Consider the following 23,912-nt stretch of genomic DNA (forward strand, 5'->3'; position numbering starts at 1 on the left):
GATTACCTTAATCAGAGTTGATTACCTTAATGAAACAATAGTTCTAATTATTTAGGGTAAAAATAAATTATAATATATGTGAAATATTTGAGTAAAAAACGAATAAAATTCTTTTTTTCCATGTAGTAATATGCAGTTACGACCTGGTGAACTCACCGTTGACAAGCTTGACATGATAGAAGACACAAAAGGCAATGCTGGCGATATAGGAAGATTGATTATCACCAACTTGAGAATCATATGGCATTGTTTGGTCTTGCCAAGAATCAACTTAAGTATGCAATAATTAGTGTAAACCTGTATATTTCTTTAAAATTTTATACATGGTGTTTTAAAATTAGCAAACGTTTTTCTATGAGCGAATTTTTCGGAATATTTTTAGTCAAAAATCCTAGTATAAAAATGTCGACGTTATAATACTTTTTCAATTATAAATTATTAAATTGGCCAATTGTACTAGGACAAGTCAATATATAAGTCATAAAACTGGATAGAGGCAATAATAATCAAAATAACTTCCTGACATTTATTTCACTTTTTGACATATTCACCTTTTACATTTAGACACTTATCCTATCTCTTTACAAGTCTTCGAAAGCTGGCAACAAAAAAGTCTTTTGGTTTCTAACTTTTTGGATTACAGCATCATCAGTGAATTTATTTCTGTCTATTTCAATTCATTTCTGTTTGCGGGATTCTTTTTTTTTAAACCACAACAAATTTTGATCGTAAATGCTGAAATTTTCCTAAAACTAATAGTTAAAAGATATTCAAGAGGTTACATGTTAGCTGTGACAGCAACCAAAAGACTTCTTTGCCGCCGGCTTTCAAGAACTTGTAAAGTGATGGGGGACAGATCCCGAAAGCACACTACCACTTATAACGGCCGATGCTTAGGCCGGTATTCATAGTCGAGTCTTATTTCAAGATTGTCTTAAGCAACGTCTTAAGATGCTAATACGGCTCTCTGATTGGTTGATTGCATCTTAAGGTGATACTTAAGACGATCTTAAATATAAGAATTGACTATGAATACCGGCCCTAGAGTTTTTCCGTTGGCTGGGTTAGATAAGTCAAGATGATTGGTTGGTGGGTTATCGCATCGTGCGCTATCGGACCCCGTCCAGAGATGGGATAAGTGCCTGAGGGTGCCGTCATATGAGGTGTAACTTGCGTAAGCGTAATTTGCGCCGATCAATGATATCGTTTTACTGGAATTTGATTCTGTCCATGGGGAAATTTTCTAAATTGAGAAGTTACCATTTTCTACATACTCGCAGTTTATGATTAATGTAACGACTAGAGCTTATTGGTCGTTACGTTAATCATAAACTGTAAGTATGTAGAAAAATAGCGACTTTTTAGTTTAGAAAATTTCCCCATGGACAGAATCAAATTCCATGGGTGAACATCAGTTAGTTACTTTACGCCTAGTTACTTTACGCTTTTTACGTTATTATCGTTACGTTAAATCCAATTTCCTGCGTAAGAAACGTTGTGTTCACCCATGGAATTTGATTCTGTCTATAGGGAAATTTTCCAAACTAAGAAGTCGCTATCTTTCTAAATACTTACAGTTTATGATTAACGTAACGACCAATAAATTCTAGTCGTTACTTTAATCATACAATGCGAGTATGTAGAAAGTGGTGACTTCTCAATTTAGAAAATTTTCCCATGGACAAAATCAAATTTCGTGGGTGTACACCCATGGAATTTGATTCTCCCGACCAGCTCTCGAGCCGTGGTTACCTCCGCTCCTCCACGAAACGCAAGCAAACGGCATCGCCGACACGGGGTTTCGGCCGAGGTACTCGGCGCGTTTTGTGGCATCCCAGCCGCCATCGTCATCGGCACGCACGCAGCTGCAGTCGCCCTGCCGATTCGCGCATCGCCACATCGCGACACGGAGCTCCGCCCCTCGCGTACCGCTATACCGCGGGAAAGCCGCGCCCGCATCTAAGCATCACTCGCGTTCCGTCGCCTGGTGACACCTCGCGAACCATATGTATATACCGACATGTAAATAGCCGCGTTTTCAAAGATCCGTCCGTCCAACGCCGTTCTGAATTCATGTATCTTGTCCGTCCGCGCGCACCGAACTGTTGTATTCTTTCGGTTCCGGAAAAACGTAGTAAATAAAACACACGTAGATTTGTATCGCACACACACCGCCGACTCATCATTTATACACGCCCGACTCTTTCCTCTCTTCCCGTTCGAGCCCTTTCTATCGCACCGCACCGACGAGCTAATCCGCGCGAAAGAAAAACGCAACATTACAATGGCGCCCGAACAGGGACCAGACCGGAAGGGAGGAAAGTCCGCCGGAATAAAAAGCTGGATATATGATATCCGCAAGGAAGAGTTAGTTATCGAGATGGAATCGGTCGGCCTCAACACCGAAGATACCCTTGACACCCTCCGACAGAGGATGAGTCGCTACGTCGACGAAAACCCGGACGAATACCGCGCGTCCGCAAACGCCACGGCCCCCGCAGCTCCCCTGACTAAGCCAGGGCCGTCACTGACACACGCCGCACCAGCGCCTCTTCACCGTCCACCGCGATTAACGCTCAAACACGCCACTCCGGCCACCCTTGGCGACGATGACTTGTCCCCCGCCAAGACTATGAGTCAAATGAGAAAGTGGGGAATACAGTTCGACGGCAAAGACCCGTGGGGATTTTTGGAGCGAGTCGAAGAGCTACAGACCGGGTACGGTCTCCGACCACCAGCTGCAGCTGGGATTGCCGGAACTCCTGAAAGGAGACGCGTTACTCTGGCTGCGAAATTCGCGAGAAAATTGGGGCAATTGGTCCGATTTTCTAGATGATTTTAAGGCAACATATCTACCGCCGCGGTACCGCAGCCACCTAGTCCGCGAATTGCGCGACCGCGTGCAGAGGCCCGACGAACCATACCACCGTTACGCTACCGCAAGCCTCGCCTTGATGCGACGCGCCGGAGGTTTTTCGATCGATGACCGAATCGATCAACTTTACGACAACATGAAACTGGAATACCAGCTACACATCCGACGCGACGATATTCGAAGTCCGACCGACCTACTACAACGCACCGTCGAGCTCGAACGCGTACAAGAACGCTGCCGCGCGTTACGCGCCGCCCAAACAAAGAACCGCGAAACCACCGCCGCCGCAACCACATACGACCGCGCCGAATGCTACTAGCGCTGCAAACAGAGAGGTCACATTCGTTTCGACTGCCGTCGGCCATCGCGAAAATTTTGCTCGCAATGAGGCAAGGATGGCATAATGACACGTGACTGCCATCCGCCCCCGGGAAACGAGACAAGGACCGGCGAAGTCCCGGCCGCTTCCCGGTCCTCCGAGTAAAATTCCTGCCCCGGCCGCACCTTACCGTCCGAATCCGCAACCGAACCATCCTGGCGCTGATCGACTCCGGATCGGAAGTATCGTTCGTAAACCAGGCGACCGCGCAACTCGCCGCAGAACTCGGCTTCCGCATACAGCACGAACCGAACTCCGTGCAGCTCGCCGATGGACAACCGGTAAACTTGCCTGGCCACATCCATCTCGCGATCCGCGTCGGACACCGCCAACTCCGCCACCGCTTCCGCATAATGCCGAACATGAGCACAGCTCTACTCCTCGGTATCGACGCATGGGCAAAAATCGGAGCATCGCTCCCTCCGCCGCCAGCTCAGCCGCGCTGCCGCGGACCAAACGCCGCCGTCACGCAAAAAGCGTCACCGCTGACCGCAACGGAGGCAGCCACGCTGAAAGACTTCCTGTCCCGCGAACTGCCGTTATTCAACGAAGTCTCAGGACCGACACCGATAACCCAGCACGCAATCCGGCTCAAACCAGGCCGCGCTCCGATAAAACAGCGTTACCGGCCGCGGAACCCAGCTATGCAGGCGGTCATAAACGCCGAAGTCGACGAAATGCTCAAGGAGGGGGTGATCGAGAAGTCACGGAGCCCGTGGAGCTCCCCGGTCGTGATCGTTCGTAAGAAGGACGCAGAGTATCGATTCTGCATCGACTTCCGCCGCGTCAACGACGCCACCGAACCTGACGCCTATCCCTTCCCCCAGATCCCAGCCACGCTCGATAAACTGCGCGGCGCGGCATTTCTTTCGACGCTCGATCTACGCCATGGGTACTGGCAAGTCCCGCTGACCGCCGAAACCGTGCCGGGAAAGGGGCTGTACCAATTTACCGTGATGCCGTTTGGCCTCCACTCGGCGCCGGCCACGTTCCAGCGCCTGCTGGACACCGTCCTAGGCCCCGATCTCGAACCACGGGTGTTCGTATACCTAGACGACATTATCGTCATCAGCACCACGTTCGACGAGCATCTCCGCACGTTACGCGAAGTTTTCAGACTCTGCGAGGCGAAACTGCGTCTAAACCCCGATAAATGCCGGTTCTGCGTAGGACAATTAAAGTATCTCGGGCACGTCGTCGACCAAAATAGCATCCAGACCGACCCAGAAAAAGTTAAGGCCATTACGGACTGGCCGACTCCAATCACCGTTAAACAAATACGGCAATTCTTGGGCATCGCCTTGTGGTACCGACGATTCATCCGCGACTTTGCCACCGTGGCCGCCCCGCTGACCGCACTCACAAAGAAACACGCGCGCTGGAAGTGGAGCGCCGACGAGGAGTCCGCGTTTCAAAAATTAAAGAACACGCTCACCTCCGCACCCGTCCTGACCTGCCCAGATTTTTCGCGACGTTTCTTCCTCCAAACCGACGCGAATAACACCGGACTTGGGGCCGTATTAACCAAATTCTTCCCCGAAGGGGAACGGGTCATCGCGTACGCGAATCGTACATTAAATCCGACCGAAAGAAATTATAGCGCCACCGAGCTAGAATGCTTAGCCGTGATCTGGGGGATACGGCGGATGCGGGAGTACCTCGAAGGATACCCTTTTACGGTCATCACCGACCACCAATCGCTACGGTGGCTACAAAAACTTGACGCGCCGACCGGACGCCTCGGTCGATGGGCATTCGAGATACAACAGCACGACATGGAGATCAAATACCGGAAGGGGGCCTTGAACCGCGTCGCAGACGCACTATCACGCTAACCGCCGCCGCGGAGAAACCCCCCGCCGATCGCTGGTACCGGCGCACGTTGCAAACCGTGCAAAACGACCCGGCCGCCCTGCCCGACTTCATCCTCCGCGAGGGAAAATTGTACCGACACGTCCTGCATAGCCTGGACTTTGCGGAAGTACCCGCCGGTAACCAATGGAAACGCTGCGTACCGCGACACGAGCGAGCGGAAATCCTAAGTCAGAATCACGACGTCACGACCGCCGGCCACTTCGGCGTAGCAAAAACCATCACTCGGATAGCACGCTCGTACTATTCGCCGGGCATGTTCCGCGAGATCGCGACGTACGTGCGCAAGTGCGAGAACTGCCTCCGGCATAAGGTGGACTAGCGCTGGCCCGCCGGGAACCTGCACGCGACACACGTGGACCGCCCCTGGCAGCAAGTAACGCTAGACTTAGTAGGGCTCCTCCCTCGCTCCAAACAAGGCCATACGTGGCTATTGAATATGCAGGACCGATTCTCGAAATGGGTCAAAATGCGTCCGCTCCGCCGGGCAACCGCATCTGCCGTCACTCGCGCCATCGCGGAACAGGTCATCCTCCGCCACGGATGCCCGGAGAGCATCATATCCGACAACGGGACCCAACTCAAATCGAAACAGTTAAACGAACTGCTCGCCGCCTACCGTGTCCGTCATGTGTGCACGCCGACGTACGCGCCGCATTGTAATCCAGTCGAGCGAACAAACAGAACGATCAAAACAATGATCGCCCAGTACGTCGACCGAAACTGGGACGAACGAATACCCAAGTTACAATTGGCTTACAATACGGCGCGGCACGAAGCAACCGGGTATACGCCCGCCTTCGTCAATCTCGGGCGAGAACTGATTACCCCCGCGCTTAACAACGAAGCCCCGCCGCAACCGGCCCCGCCCCCGGACACCACGCGCCGCTACCTCAAGGAAGCACACGAACTCGTGCGGATACACCTAGCGCGCGCATTCCAACGTCAGCAAAAACATTACGATCTCCGACGCCGCGCGTGGCGACCGCAGATCGGAGAATGGGTGTGGAAACGAGAACACCCGCTCTCGAATAAAGCCGACGCGTTTAACGCCAAACTCGCTCCGAAATTTCAAGGTCCCCTCGAGATACGCAAAATCATCTCGCCCGTGATTGTTGACCTACACGACCGACGCGGGCGATGGACTCGACACGTACACATACAGCATCTCAAGCCAGAACCCGCACCGAGGACCAGAGAGGAGAGACCGAAGGCGAGACCGACTCCGAAGATGACACCGACGCTCCGCCGGACCATGACAACACGCCAAACCAAAACACCGAGGATGAGGAGGACAACAAAAATAGGAGGGGAGACCAGCCGTTAAATTCGAAAAGATACGCAGCTCGCCACTAGCGAACCGACCGTCCCAGCGACATGGAACGCACAGAGCGCGATATCATCGACGAGATCAATCGCCTGCTCGGCGAAACGGAGGGCTACGACCCGGAGTACCCGGCGATCGACCCGGCATGGGATTCCCTGCGGACTAACCAGCCGCCAGCCACTGCTGCCGTAGAGGTGAATCGCCACCCGATCGTCGGACAACGAAACGGCCAACTACGGCAACCGTCAGACCGCCGCAACGAGATAAAAATGGCCTGGTTGCTGAACCCGCCGACAGCACGGCCTAAATCTCGCCGACCGCCGCGACGGGCGTCGCCACCTCGCCCGACGTTAGAACCAGCACGGGTGATGGGACCACTGCCACCGCCATCCATCCCGGTCGAGGTCAAGCCCGGCCTAATCGTAGAGGTGCCACACTTCGCCGCCCACTCAGCACGCGAGTGGAAAACACGACAAGGGGGAAAGCGCTGGCACATCCGCTTCAATCACAACGGAAGCGTCCGCCGGATTCGGGAGCTGCCTCCCCGAGAAACGTGCTGATATGCCTCAAATTCAGGCACCTATTAGGAGGGGGGATGATGTAACGATGCACACCCCCGAAAAAAATGCTATACACGCTCGACTCTTTCCTCTCTTCCCGTTCGAGCCCTTTCTATCGCACCGCTCCGACGAGCTAATCCGCGCGAAAGAAAAACGCTAACATTACAAAACTATGCATTATAATGTTAACATTAATTTGTGTTAATTACAATTAGTATCTTAGAATGATGAATAATATACATATAATGCTGCTATACTCCTTTAAGACGACTCAAGTCTTGGAGAAGTTATTGTACACCCAAGGACTTTGATTCTGTCCATGGGGAAATTTTTTAAACTGAGAAGTTACCACTTTCTACATATTTGCAGTTCATGATTAATGACGACCAATAAGCTCTAGTCGTTACTAGTGATGTCGATTCTTAAAAAAAGGTATTGATTCTTAGAATCGATCTATTCTTTTAGGCCTGATTCTTAATAGTTGATTAATGGAGCAAAAAAGAATCGATTCCGCATAATCGATTCAATGTTTTTTAGCAAATAAGAAAGATTAAAATAGATTTGTAGCGGTTGCATATAATCTACAAGATGTTCCAAGTTCCAAGATTTAGAATAATTATTTTAGAATCACACGAGAATGTTGCTAATTATATCATACACTTTGTCGTTTCTTATCACTTTTTATGTCCTACGTAACATAAAAAAGAATCTTTTTACGTAGAGTGATCAAACAGCGCGATTGGGATTACATACAAGTTTTAACACAAAAGTTTGGACATATGCGACTTTATACAAATATCTTTATTAATCGAACAAGAGTACACCTAATGGCTCTGCCAGACCAGCGCGATTTGCGACACGCGACGCGCGATTATCCAATAGGCGTTTACAATTTTTTGAAAAGACGTACGCCTATTGGATAATCGCGCGTCGCGTGTCGCAAATCGCGCTGGTCTGCCAGAGCCATAACGTGTTTGATTCTGTCCATGGCAAAATTTTTCAAATTGAGAAGTCACCACTTTCTATATACTCGCAGTTCATGATTAATGAAATGACTAGAGCTTATTGGTCGTTACGTTAATCATGAACTGTAAGTATGTAGAAAGATAGCGACTTCTCAGTTTGGAAAATTTTCCCATGGATAGAATCAACACGTTGGGCTGCGTTCAGATTCTCCACCCGGTGAGTGATCTCTGGGTGACTGGGTAAATGGGCGGAACTAATGAAAAGCTCCCTAGTGGTTTATGGAATCTGAACGCACTCTCAAACATTGGGTGTGTTTAGCAAATAACGCTGAGAAATAGTAACATAAATATCTCAGATTCAGAATAAATTACATAATAAATTAAGATAAACGATAAAGATAATACATAAATATTTTACTATGAATATTTTTATCAATATAACTAAAGTAGATGAAAATTAAATGTTAGTAGAATAGGACGAATCAATTTAAACAATGAAAATAAATTTTTATTTTAACAAATTAGATGAAGATATATATTGCGCATATCATCTATTATATGTATAGGCTTGTTTTCTATTCCTGCACTAGACTGCACTGGAACGTTCCTTCTTGTTTTCACTAACTTTCAAATATATATCTATTTCACTTTAAGTGCACACTAATTCAGGGAGTTCAGGAACAGAAAACAAACAGTATATTTTATTAGTATCAGAAAATATTTAATAATACTAAAAATCTTTAACATACTAATCTCAAATATAAATATTTATATAACAGTTTTGTGAGACTGTAGACCAAGAAACCTTACGTTAATAGAATAAAAGATTAATATTTATTAATCTGTAATTACATAAACAGAATAATAAACAAAACGTTTAAACTTTACTTGGTTATTAACGTTTTTCTTTATTATATTTATACATTTTAATTTTTATTTACTATAATATTTTAAATTAAATTTATTTTTTTATTTTAAATTTGTTTTAAATATACGAGCTTTATCACAAATATATAGAAATTTTTATAGCGATACATTTTGGAACGCACCTTTACGTCACCCACCCGTTTCACCCGGCTCAAGGACCCATGTAGTTTTTCCACTCTCTCGGGATAGACAGAGTGATAAAGTGAACGACCCACCTAATGTCCGGTAGGGGCACTCTAAAGGAATCTGAACGCTCTTTAGGTGCCTGGGTGCACTCGGGTGGGGAATCTGAACGCAGCCCTAGAGAGGAAGACATCATGGCGTCGTGCGTGTTAGAAGCATCCTAACGTGCTGTATCCAATTTACTCGTGATATCGTTCTCTGAAGCTTGTCTCATTTATTCATCCAATAACACACAACAAACCTTGTGACATCATTATTCTTAATCCTACAAATTGGGGGCCCCTCCGGGATCAAGAGAGTTGTACGAGACGAACGAGGAAGTGAGAGAACGAGGTAAGACGAAAGACGAAATTAAAGACGAACCCAAAGACGAAAAGACAAAGATAAGCATCTCGTGTGCAGAGATAAAGAGGAAAACGAAAGACGAAAGACAAAGAGGGTAGCAAGGAGAAGGACGAGTGAGACGAAAAGAGAAGGAATACGACAACGACAGTACTCGTTTTCATCATCGGACAAAGAAGGTAACGCATCGGCAGCGACATCGAACGAACGATGCCGCGTGACCAATAGTGACTCGAGGTACGTGGCGCTGCAAAACATTCCCTAGGATCGGTGGCGACATCGAGCACGTGACGCCGTGACCAACAGTAGCACGAAGTACGTGGCGCTATAAGACATTCTCTAGGATCGGTCGTGACGTAGAGTGTGCGATAGTAGGACGTGAGAGCTGCCATTACAAAACATGGAGACTCTTGCACAAATAGACGCGATCAAACAGAAGATACGCACAGCATCAACTGCCGCTACTACGGCTTTACACAAACTTATTTTCGAAAAGGAAGGTGATCGTAGAAATCGACAACGTATCCGAGATTTTTCAGGATTCACGTTTCGAAAAGATACGCCTCAATATGCAGATAAAGTCGAATTCAGTCGAAGGCTAACGATCGGTGACTTAATATCGTGCTGTAATATTCTAGGACTCGAATACAACGGAACCAAGGAGGAGGTAATCGCGAGAATCTTAGACGGATTAATGAATATAAAAACACTCGCACCTCACAATGATGTCGAAGACGATATCAACGAAGACAATGAAGACGAAGAGAACGACGAACAAAATGACGAGGAGAATGTTGAAGAAGAAGACGAAGAAACCCACGAAGAAAGACGCTCGGTTCAAGGAGGCAATCAAGCACGTATGAAATTCTCGATGACGTATCGTGATGTTGAAGACTCAATCAAAAAATTCAGCGGTAAAGATGCATATCCGATAGAGAGATGGATATCTGATTTTGAGGACGCAGCAGAGTTGTTCGAGTGGACAGAATTACAAAAAGTGGTGTTCGCTAAAAAATCGCTGTCGGGTCCAGCCAAGATGCTCATCGAGAGCGAAGGAGTCATCAAGACGTGGAAAAAGTTGAAGATGATTCTACAAGACGAATTCGCCGATAGAATAAACAGTGCACAGATATATGAGATGTTAATCAAGAGAAAACTAAAAAAAGAGGAAACGCTACAAGAATACTACTACGCGATGAAGGAGATAGCCGCTCGAGGTAAAATCGAATCGGAAGCGCTCATCCAGTACATCACTGACGGCATCACGGATGACACGCAGAATAAATTAGTGCTTTACGGAACTAAGAAGCTAGCGGACTTTAAAGAGAAGCTGAAAGTGTACGAGGCCATCCGTAAGAAGAGTGGGGAAAGAGGAAAAATTCGAGAGAAAGACGACACATCGAAAAAGTCGGAAGGAGCGAGAAAATTTACGACCGCAAAGAAGACAGAGAAGGACCAGGATCCCGATGAACGATGCTACAACTGTGGAGCAAGAGGACACAAATCTAAAGACTGTAAGAAGAAGGAACTAAAAAATGCTTTAAGTGTCAAAAATTCGGGCATACAGCCAATCAATGTAGCACGGTAGACGAGGTTAAAACGGATAAAAAGGTAGTGAATACAATTACTTTACCTGCGACGGACAGGATGTCTAAACAAATAGTTGTAAACGATACGCGTTTAAATGCATTGATCGATACCGGTAGCCAAGTCACTGTGATGCGCGAAGACGTCTATAGTAAAATTAAGCCGGACATAAAGTTGTCGAATAATATTATTTATTTGTCAGGTTTCGGGAAAAATGAAGTATGTTCTTTAGGTAGTTTCGCGACGGTTATCGAGATGGATTGCGAACAATTCCCTTGTACCATACATGTAGTGCCGAATGAAGCCACAAATAAGAACCTTATAATCGGTAGTGACATTCTAGCTACGGCGGAAATGATTATTAATTCAGACGGAATAACTATTCACAAGACGTCGCCCGCTAAATTTCTAGCACAAATTAACGTAATCGAGGAACAGTCATTAGATATCGGTAGCACTGATCCGAATATTTGCGAAGAAATCAAAGAGATTGTTAGGACATACCAAGCTAATAGATGTAAGACGACTGATGTAAGCATGCGTATTATTCCGAAAGATGAAAAACCCATTTTTCAAAAACCGCGACGATTACCTGCGCCCGAACGTGACGTAGTTGAAAAACAAATAACAGAGTGGCTCAACGACGGTATTGTGGAGGAATGCACGTCCGAATACGCTAGCCCAGTGGTAATTGTAAAAAAGAAAGACGGTTCGCCGCGTGTATGTATAGATTATCGAAAATTAAATAGAGTCATAGAAAAGGACGGACAACCCCTACCATTGATCGAAGACACTTTAGACGAGTTAGAAGACGCACTCACTTTTAGTACACTAGACTTAAAAAGGGGTGCGCACGATTGGACACCGCACGATTTGACACCACCACTCACAGCGGCCGATACCTAGAGTTTTTCCGTTGGTTTGGTTAGATAAGTCAAGATGATTGGTTGGTGTCCAATCGTGCTGTGTCCAAAAGAGTGTCACCCCTTAAAAAATGGATTTTTTCATGTGCCGGTGGAGAAGGAGAGTCGAAAATACACCGCGTTTGTCACGCACTGTGGTCAGTATCAATTCTTAAGAGTTCCATTTGGACTATGTAACTCACCGCGAGTGTTTCAAAGATACATAAATGCAGCCTTTTGGGAACTAATTAAAAAGAAAATAGTCTTGCTCTATGTAGATGATTTAATTGTGCCGGCGGCCAATGAGCGGGAAGCGTTAGATAAGTTAAAATTAGTATTAAAGACGGCTAGCGATTATGGATTACAAATAAACTTTAAAAAATGTCAGTTTGTTAAGAAGTCTATAGAATTCTTAGGTCACGTTGTAGAAGAAGGTAAAATTTACCCCTCACCCGCGAAAATTAAAGCTGTTGTCGATTATCCAGAACCGCGAGGATTAAAAGACGTTCAAAGTTTCTTAGGCTTATCGGGATACTTCAGAAAATTTATATCGTTATATTCAGTAATTACTAAACCTTTGAGCGATATGTTGCAGAAAGATAGACAGTTTGATTTCAATGATAAAGCGAGGAACGCGTTTCTACGATTAAAGACGGTGCTAACTCAGAAGCCAGTATTAAAAATATATCATCCGCGACACGAAACTGACAAGGGGAGGACCAAGTGAGAGACCCCTGGATTTTGATCCCAATTTTTTTAGTTATTCTGGAGACGAAAAAAAAGTTTACGTCTCCCGGCGTTTCATTGAATAGGTCTTAGTTTCGAAATAATAAATTTGCGAAAATTGGCCAAACCGCCGCGCGCCTTATGAGCCTTCCCGGTAACTCTTCTCGCAACCAGTGCAGTCGGCCCCGTGCGTTAGGTGCTTGCTTTACGATCGTAAGATCCGGGTTCGCTCCCGGATGTGTGCAATATTTTTTTTTCTTTTTTTTTCTTTTTTTAATAAATGTATTTATTTATCTTGATGATATTAATATAGTATGCAAATTTCTAAAATAGAAAATTTAATTTAATATCATTTTCTAAACTTCAATTTAAATTTAATTTGAAGGGAATTGGAATTCATGTAATAATATTTGAAATAATAAATAGGTAATAATAATAATAATATATAAGTTATTTGAAACGGATAACATATAAAAGCAACGTATCTAAATTTTCAAATTGTTTAATTTAAAATTTAATTGGAAATAATATTAACAGTATTTTAAAATTCTAGTTTTTAAAATAATTAATCGTAGAAGAAGAATACCACTGTTAAATTTAAACAATTTAAAAATTTAGATACGTTGCCTTTATATGTTATCCGTTTCAAATAACTTATATATTATTATTATTATTACCTATTTATTATTTCAAATATTATTACTTGAATTCAAATTCCCTTCAAATTAAATTTAAATTGAAGTTTAGAAAATGATATTAAATTAAATTTTCTATTTTAGAAATTTGCATACTATATTAATATCATCAAGATAAATAAATACATTTATTAAAAAAAGAAAAAAAAAGAAAAAAATGCACACATCCGGGAGCGAACCCGGATCTTACGATTGTAAAGCAAGCACCTAACGCACGGAGCCGACTGCACTGGTTGCGAGAAGAGTTACCGGGAAGACTCATAAGTCGCGCGGCGGTTTGGCCAATTTTCGCAAATTTATTATTTCGAAACTAAGGCCTATTCAATGAAACGCCGGGAGACGTAATTTTTTTTTTCGTCTCCAGAATAACTAAAAAAATTGGGATCAAAATCCAGGGGTCTCTCACTTGGTCCTCCCCTTGTGAGTTACACACGGACGCGTGCATAGATGGGTATGGAGCTGTTTTGATACAACGTTCACCTGACGATAATTTGCTATACCCAGTATATTACATAAGTAAGAAAACTAAAAAAGAAGAACGGAATTACACTAGCTATGAACTAGAGGCACTTGCGATAATAGAGGCACTTAAGAAATTTAGGGTATATCTATTAGGAATACGATTTATAATAGTTACAGATTGTGCGGCCTTTCAACGAACTATGAGTAAAAAAGATTTAACCACTCGTGTTGCTAGGTGGGTTTTACTACTAGAAGATTACGATTATACCATAGAACACAGAGCGGGAACTCGTATGAAACATGTCGATGCTTTAAGTAGGCACCCCATTATGACGATATCGGAAAATCTTATCGTACCGCAAATCAAAAATCAACAAGAAAAAGATGTCGAGACAAGAGCACTAACAGAGTTGTCGAAAGAAAAACCATATGATAATTATCACATAAACGGTAACTTACTTTATAAATTTCAAGACGGCCGAGACCTACTTGTGATACCTAAAGCATTAGAAATCGACGTTATTCGGGCAATGCATGAAAAGGGGCACATATCTGCAAAGCGAACGGAAGAACGTATTCGTCAAAATTATTTTATACGCGAATTAAAAAAGAAAGTCGAGCAATATATAACTAGTTGTGTACTGTGCATATTAATGAATTGTAAAGAAAGTAAACAGGAAGGGCATTTACATCCCATCCCAAAGCCAAATACTCCATTGCATACATACCATGCAGATCATTTAGGTCCTCTGGACACTACAAGTAAAAGTTATAATCACATTCTCGCTGTGATAGATGGCTTTACCAAATTTGTGTGGTTATATCCGGTTAAGAGTACTACGACGCGCGAAGTTATTGTTAAGTTAGACACACAAAAACAAATATTTGGAAATCCAAGCCAAATTGTGACAGATAAAGGAACCGCCTTTACATCTCAGGAATTCAACGATTATTGCAAAACCGAGAACATCAAACATTTAACAATCACGACGGGGTTGCCTAGAGCAAATGGGCAAGTAGAGCGCTTGAACAGGACAATTATATCAGTACTTTCCAAGTTGTCGATTGAGGATCCTACTAAATGGCACCGACATACGGGTAAACTTCAACGAATATTAAATTCAACGTATAATCGTAGTATCAATTCTAGGGGTGCGCACGATTGGACACCACCACTCACAGCGGCCGATACCTAGAGTTTTTCCGTTGGTTTGGTTAGATAAGTCAAGATGATTGGTTGGTGTCCAATCGTGCTGTGTCCAAAAGAGTGTCACCCTCAATTCTACACCCTTTGATTTATTATTTGGAGTAAAAATGCGGGAAGAGACTGATTTAAAACTGCAAGAGCTAATTGAGCAGGAATTTCAATCGCAATTTGAGGAAGAACGCGAGCAAATGCGAGCGAAAGCCAAAGAGCAAATATCAAAAGTACAATCAGAAAACGCTAAAACATACAATCTTAGGCGTAATGCGGCAATTAAACATAGCGTAGGAGATTTAGTTGCAATAAAGCGAACGCAACTTGGGCCAGGGAGAAAATTGCGAGCAAAATATTTAGGGCCGTACCGTATCGGGAAAGTAAAACCTAATGATACATATAATGTTACGAAGGTCGGAGATCACGAGGGTCCCGTACATACTTCAACATGCGCAGAATATATCAAGCCATAGAATATTGCTAAGCATAAATAAAATTATAGTATTAATAGTTGTGTTGTATACCAAATAGCCGTCATGTTATACTTCAAGTAGTTGTCATTTAAATGACAGCGATGCGATACTTGTTAATCTTACTTCTAGTGATAACTGACTTACGACGAATGTTTCTTTTTATACTCTTGCAATACCAATTTATGTTCAGTTAGTCGGCTAAGGTATTGTTATTTTTATAGTGCGTCATGCGAGGCGCATGAGTATGCAGAATGGCCGAATGTGGGATGTGATCTTAGAAATAAGGTATGGCTTTGAGCTACGCGCGCGACTTCGACGTATCGATCGTGTTGAGATCGATATAGGCAGGATCGTCGTCGAGCGAGACGACGGAGTTAGAGAGGAAGACATCATGGCGTCGTGCGTGTTAGAAGCATCCTAACGTGCTGTATCCAATTTACTCGTGATATCGTTCTCTGAAGCTTGTCTCATTTATTCATCCAATAAATATTGGACTCTCACACAACAAACCTTGTGACATCATTATTCTTAATCCTACATTAATTATATAATTTTTTTAAATATACCTTTAATAATAAAATGTGTATATTTTATATTTATTTTCTTTTAATTTAGTAAAATTAATTCTTATTTTACAGAAATATAATCGCATATTTTGGAGTGAACGTATAAATTCAAAGCGATATATTATATTCCGTCTCTTTCTTTTCTGATTTTCTACTATTGCTGTCTCGTTTTTTTGTTTCACATTTCTGCCACTTAGGGCTGCGTTCAGATTCCCCACCCGAATGCACCCAGGCACCTAAAGAGCGTTCAGATTCCTTTAGAGTGCCCCTACCGGACATTAGGTGGGTCGTTCACTTTATCACTCTGTCTATCCCGAGAGAGTGGAAAAACCACATGGGTCCTTGAGCCGGGTGAAACGGGTGGGTGACGTAAAGGTGCGTTCCAAAATGTATCGCTATAAAAATTTCTATATATTTGTGATAAAGCTCGTATATTTAAAACAAATTTAAAATAAAAAAATAAATTTAATTTAAAATATTATAGTAAATAAAAATTAAAATGTATAAATATAATAAAGAAAAACGTTAATAACCAAGTAAAGTTTAAACGTTTTGTTTATTATTCTGTTTATGTAATTACAGATTAATAAATATTAATCTTTTATTCTATTAACGTAAGGTTTCTTGGTCTACAGTCTCACAAAACTGTTATATAAATATTTATATTTGAGATTAGTATGTTAAAGATTTTTAGTATTATTAAATATTTTCTGATACTAATAAAATATACTGTTTGTTTTCTGTGCCTGAACTCCCTGAATTAGTGTGCACTTAAAGTAAAATAGATATATATTTGAAAGTTAGTGAAAACAAGAAGGAACGTTCCAGTGCAGTCTAGTGCAGGAATAGAAAACAAGCCTATACATATAATAGATGATATGCGCAATATATATCTTCATCTAATTTGTTAAAATAAAAATTTATTTTCATTGTTTAAATTGATTCGTCCTATTCTACTAACATTTAATTGTCATCTACTTTAGTTATATTGATAAAAATATTCATAGTAAAATATTTATGTATTATCTTTATCGTTTATCTTAATTTATTATGTAATTTATTCTGAATCTGAGATATTTATGTTACTATTTCTCAGCGTTATTTGCTAAACACACCCAATGTTTGAGAGTGCGTTCAGATTCCATAAACCACTAGGGAGCTTTTCATTAGTTCCGCCCATTTACCCAGTCACCCAGAGATCACTCACCGGGTGGAGAATCTGAACGCAACCTAGGAGATGGAAGCGTTGCAGATCTTTCTTACACGAAAACATAGGAAAGTGGAGGGGTACTAGCAGTCCATATTTATATAGTCAAAGCATAATAGAACATAAACATAACATAAGACTAATGAGCCAATGAACATCCAGCATAAAGTCACCATAATTGATTTGCACAAGATTCTTATTGGTCTATTAGTCTTATGTTATGGTTGCGCGGTGTTATGCATTTCATGTACTATAAGCTTTATCCTCTTTATATGATTTTAGTACAGACTAAAATTATTTTTATTGAGTTGCAAAATTGATAGAAAAGTTTAGTCGATTCAATTCTCTAAAAAATTTAATCGATACAGAAAGAATCAAGAAATAAAAACATTGATTAAAAATCGATCTTCTAAGCGCAAAAAAATTGATTCTCGATGCATCGATCTAAGAATCGGCATCACTAGTCGTTACTGTGGATCTAACCAATTACGTTCGCCGATCGATGATCAAGTCTAAAAACCATAAAAAAAGAAGTGTTGCAACTTTTTAGCTCCTAACTGTACAGGATAAATATGTCGAAAAGTGAAATAAATATTAGGAAGTTACTTTGACTATTATTGATTCTATCCAGTTTTGCGACTTATATATTGACTTGCCCTAGTAGCTCCTAGAATCGCGCGCTCAAGAATGGCACTTAGCACCGTAGTGAACTGTCAAACAAAGTATGTCGATGTACTTCATTTGATAGTTTCAACAGTTCGATTTATGTATGGCTTGACATTTCGTAACATTAGGTTGACATTAATCTTTATAAGTAATTTAAATTAACTAATCATTGATAAACAAAACAAAGTTTAAAAACCCTGATAACCATGCATGTTTTACAAAATCAAGCAACTTAATGCTAAGCATGAATTTTCGACTAGTTGCTGTGTATTTGCTGAAAACGTAACGCATAGTCCTACATATTCAACAACATGAAAGCAGATTTGAGACTTTTTATGTCAGCAGATTCAAAGCAAACGGAGAGCAACTGTTGCTTATTCTGTTGCCAACAAAATGACTTCTATTCGTGGAAAACATTTTACTTTATCATTTATTTTCAACAACATAAGAGCAACGTGACGATAATAAAACAAAAGATAATGATGCTGTGCTTTTGTCGTGTATTTGTTAAAAACATTAAATATATTAATTATTGTCTTGTAGCCAAATAAAATGTCGAAATGATTTGTGTGTGTGTGCGCGTGTGTGCGTATGTGATTGTGTTTGCGCGAGCGTGTGTAATGTAATAAATAAACAGGAGTAAATTAATTATTTACTTGGCTATCGGATCGGATTGAAATGGATTTAACAAGTGAGTGCTGGCGTCATCGCTAGGCGGCCACGCCGCGGGAGATTTTATCGTGAGTCGAGTGCGGCCACAGGCGTTATATCTAGGTGCCACCGCGGCGGACACTCCAGCTCATACTTCCGTTAGCTTTTAGGACTTGCTTGTTGTAAGCTCGAGACAAATACTCGCTCTCATTTTTTTCAAACGTGACGTGTGTGTGGAACATTAGTCTACATAAAATTTTATATTTTTATATGTAAATAACAATTTGTATTGTTATTTAATCTTGTACATAAATTAAATGTTTAATTTAAATTTTAATTTTTTTTAACGAAAAGGATACAAGAAATACTTTTTTTGTAAACCAAACATTTATTACGTTTACATTAATGTATTCTGTTTTAATAAATCTATCTGGATTCCGATCTTATTTTCAATCAGTCTTAATACCGTATTTTTGGTGTAGAAATCTCGATCGATTCGGATTACTTTTTTTTAATCGGTTTTATCGCACGTTTTTGGCAGGGTGGTGACAATTTAACAGAAAGAAGAATTAACTTATTTATTTTTTATATATTTGAAAAAAAAGTACAAAACATATATTTAACTGTTTTCGACATGTTGTTGAATTTTTGCTAAAATTTATGACTCAGCACATGTTGTTGGCAACTTGCTCTTATGTTGCTCTTTATGTATAGCGATAAACCGTTGACAGCAAATACGAGCATATTAGCAGCAAAACTTGCTGAATTCATATGATGTTAAACCAAAGGCAAATGAGGCACACACCTTGTTCTAAATTTGCTGAAAACTAATGCCTTTTGTTTTCGACAATATTACAGCAACAACACAGACAGATGGCAGGAAGTGACTCCTTATCATTATATAAAAAATTAAGGTGATATGTAAAAAGTTAGCTAATGTCCACCTAGCGTGTTTTGATTCTGTCCATTTTCTGGGGAAATTTTCCAAACTGAGAAGTTACCACTTTCTACATACTCGCGATTTATGATTAAAGTAACGATTAGAGCTTATTGGGTTAGCCGACAATTTCCCGAAAAATGGCCGCGATAACGTTGGTATCAACAAAAATCCCTAAAGAACGTGTTTTTATTTTTTATAGATTTGTAGCATTGTTCAAGTAGTAAGTCCATCAGTTTAAATAACCTCATTAGCATATGTGCGCGCGTGGTGTTTAAAATAAGTATAACCATAATAAAGTAAATTGTAAATATAAAGTATAAAATAGTAATGTTTTATTAAAATAAAACTAAATAAAGTAAAAACATAAAGTAAGAACATAAAGTAAAATTACCATATGGTAATTATATCAGTTTTACAAACCTGTACGAGGTGTGTTCAAAAAGTATCGCGAATTTTGAATTTTCGCGGGTTACGTATATTCGAATTTCGATCTTTTTGTGGCATTATGTTGGTACTCATGTCTCTCACTTATGCCGACAAGCTCGGCCATTTTGAATGTTCACTTAATTGTTGACAGCTGCTTTGCTTGCGTGTTTTGGATCGTCTTCGATTTTTACCTATTCAAAAAAATGGATCAAAGAACCTGTATCAAATTTTGTGTGAAAAACGAAATTAAGTGCGCGGATGCATTCCGAATGTTGACTGTGGCATACGGAGAAGCTACCTTGGACCGAAGCAACGTTTATCGGTGGTACAAAATGTTCTCAGAAGGTGTGCCGAGAAGATGTGAACGACGAAGAGCGTGCTGGACGCCCGAGCACTTCAACAACAGACGAAAAAATTAATGAAGTGGAGAAAATGGTATTGGCCAATCGTCGAATCACCGTTAGAGAAGTTGCTGAGGACCTAAACATATCGATTGGCTCGTGCCATTCGATTTTTATCAATGATTTGGGCATGAGACGGGTCGCCGCGAAATTCGTACCAAAATTGCTCAATTGCGACCAAAAACAGCATCGCATGAACATTGCTAATGAGATGTTGGACTCTGTCCGCGACGACCCAAATTTGCTCCAGAGGGTCATAACTGGTGACGAATCGTGGGTTTATGGTTATGACGTGGAAACCAAAGCTCAATCATCTCAATGGAAGCTGCCGCACGAACCAAGACCGAAAAAAGCGCGCCAAGTTCGGTCGAATGTGAAAGTTTTTCTGACAGTTTTCTTCGATTGCAGGGGCGTGGTGCATCATGAGTTCTTGCCACAGGGTAGAACGGTCAATAAGGAATATTACCTGCAAGTTATGCGCAATTTGCGCGAAGCAATCCGCCAGCAACGCCCGGATTTGTGGAAGAACAAAAATTGGCTTTTGCACCACGATAACACCCTGCTCACACATCGTTGCTTGTGCGCGACTTTTTGGCCAAAAACAACACACTAATGATGCCGCAGCCACCGTATTCCCCAGATCTGGCCCCCTGTGACTTTTTCTTGTTCCCTAAACTGAAGAGGCCCATGAAAGGACGACGTTACGCTACGCTTGACGAGATAAAGACGGCATCGAAGGAGGAGCTGAACAAGATAAAAAAAAATGATTTTTTGAAGTGCTTCGAAGATTGGAAAAACCGTTGGCACAAGTGTATAATATCTCATGGGGATTACTTTGAAGGGGGCAAAATAGATATTCATGAATAAATAAATAATTTTTGAAAAAACACAAAATTCGCGATACTTTTTGAACACACCTCGTATTTGTCAATCTGTCATCACACTGCTAGTGAAAGATATTTGACTATTCTGATAATAATGTTACAATTTTAACTTTTGCTTTACTTTGGACACACTTCTCCTGGAGTAGTCTCCACTCCTCCTCCAGTAATCTCAGAATTTGCTAATTTTATTAATTCGCAGAGAAATGTTCTCCCAGATATTAACATTCTGTTGAGCAGGTTACGTGAAAAGCTGGAAAACTGAAAAAAATAAAGAAAAGAATCATCAAAACGTCTATGTATGCAATTACAGTCAGTACATAAATAATTCATCTTTATTTTATTTGAATACTAGCTACACTTATCTGACATGTTGTATTTGTTTAATTATTGCAATGATGATTCCATATAATATATATGTAATTATTTGCCCAAATATATATATATATATATTACTTTATGTTTTTACTTTATGTTTTTACTTTATTTAGTTTTATTTTAATAAAACATTATTATTTTATACTTTATATTTACAATTTACTTTATTATGGTTATACTTATTTTAAACACCACGCGCGCACATATGCCAATGAGGTTACGTAAACTGATGAACTTACTACTTGAACAATGCTACAAATCTATAAAAAATAAAAACACGTTCTTTAGGGATTTTTGTTGGTACCAACATTATCGTGGCCATTTTTTGGAAAATTGTCGGCTAACCGCTTATTAGTCGTTACGTTTATCATAAACTGTAAGTATGTAGAAAGATAGCGACTTCTCAGTTTAGAAAATTTCCCCATGAGACAGAATCAAACACGCTGGGTGGACAAAAAAAAAGCATCCGTTTGGATATAGTACAACTGGATACAAGCCACTTAAAGCGCTTGAACAAAAGAAAATTACCCTCATACCGTGAAATGTTCCCATCACGCGTGATTGCACCATGCGTCCTTTTACGCGTACACGCGTGCGTCCATCACATTGTGAGGGCACTGTGATGCATTTTTGCACGCGCAGCGTGATTATCACGTCGTGAGAATAACGTGAACTCACGAATTATTATCTGGATAATTGTTGTTTTGTATGTCGATGACGGATTAATGGCTGCAACCAATAAAGTCAACAAGCTTCTTAAATGCTTGGAAAAGGAATTCAAAATAATAAAGGAGCCTCTTGAATTCTTATTAAACATGTTACTTATTAGACAAGATGATGGCGGGTGACACTCTTTTGGACACAACACGATTGGACACCAACCAATCATCTTGACTTATCTAACCAAACCAACGGAAAAACTCTAGGCATCGGCCGCTGTGAGTGGTGGTGTCCAATCGTGCGGTGTCCAATCGTGCGCACCCCGATGATGGCTCTACTTTTATCAATCAAAAGATGTATGCTAAATCGATACTTCAAAGATTTAAAATGGAGGAAGTATTTCCTGTCTCCATTCTAATGGAAAAATGCCAACTGACGGAGGAAGCTGACGATGAGCTGAATGATGTCCCATACGGAGAAGCTGTCGGATGTTTGATGTATTTGGCGGTGACAACCCGCCCTGATATTGCCCGGCGGGTCCCGATAGCGCACATCCCGATAGCACACCACCACTCACAGCGGCCGATGCCTAGAGATTTTCCGTTGATTAGGTTAGATAAGTCAAGATGATTGGTTGGTGGGCTATCGCACCGTGTGCTATCGGATCCTGTCCAAAAATAAAGCATGTACAACACAAAGTATCAATTTTTTATAATGATAATTTTTACAACCATAAATATAAGAACGTTTAATAAAACTTATCTGAAACAATCATGTAGTCGTCATAGGAAAAAAGAAAAATCTTTAGAGGCAGGAAACAGAAACAATACAATAAATAAATTTGTAATAATTAATTTGATAATATATTAATATTACACCATTAACCTCTTGATGCATGTAACAATTATTATGCGTATAACTGTCAACACGACTATAACAACGCGACCTTTGCGATGACAGCAGCTTACAAAGTAAGCACAATGGGAAAACCAATCATCGCGGAAAAACAACAATAACTTCGATACATTCGATATATTTTTTACATGCCTTTTTTTTATATAGGACAAGACAATAATTAACATATTTAATGTTTTTAACAAATACACAACAAAAGCATAGCATTATTACCTTTTTTTAGTATTATCATGTTGTTCTTATGTTGTCGAAACCGATTGATAAGTTGCCTGATTTTGTAAAACATGCATGGCTATCAGGGATTTTCGACATTTTATTTGGCTACAAGACAATAATTAATATATTTAATGTTTTTAACAAATACACGACAAAAGCACAGCATCATTCTTTTTTTTTTATTATCAACACGTTGCTCTTATGTTGTTGAAAATGATTGATAAAGCAAAATGTTTTTCACAAATAGAAGTCATTTTGTTGGCAACAGAATAAGCAACAGTTGCTCTCCGTTTGCTTTGAATCTGCTGACATAAAATGTCTCAAATCTGCTCTCATGTTGTTGAATATGTAGGACTACGCGTTACGTTTTCAGCAAATACACAGCAACTAGTCGAAAATTCATGCTCAGCATTAAGTTGCCTGATTTTGCAAAACATGCATGGCTATCAGAGAATGAAATCGGCGAGTCATGCAAAGGTAGGTTTACTTATAAATGTCTCGGTGGTCGAACTGGCTAAGACACTTTTCCCGG

The 23,912-nt window shown here is 41.1% G+C and overlaps 1 protein-coding gene across 5 annotated transcripts in view; it reads left to right on the top strand.

The window, feature by feature from the left end:
* The window catches only part of LOC105204433 (Bardet-Biedl syndrome 5 protein homolog), a 101,892-nt gene that overhangs the window by 37,902 nt on the left and 40,078 nt on the right, over positions 1-23,912 (top strand). For all 5 annotated transcript variants that reach the window (XM_039458686.1, XM_039458687.1, XM_039458684.1 and 2 more), the window contains one exon: positions 127-275. In XM_039458686.1, the coding sequence (XP_039314620.1) occupies positions 131-275 (145 nt within the window). In that variant the 5' untranslated portion in view covers positions 127-130. The remainder of the gene's footprint in view (positions 1-126; positions 276-23,912) is intronic.

This window comes from Solenopsis invicta, chromosome 16, assembly GCF_016802725.1.
Source record: "Solenopsis invicta isolate M01_SB chromosome 16, UNIL_Sinv_3.0, whole genome shotgun sequence".
Lineage (NCBI taxonomy): Eukaryota > Metazoa > Arthropoda > Insecta > Hymenoptera > Formicidae > Solenopsis > Solenopsis invicta.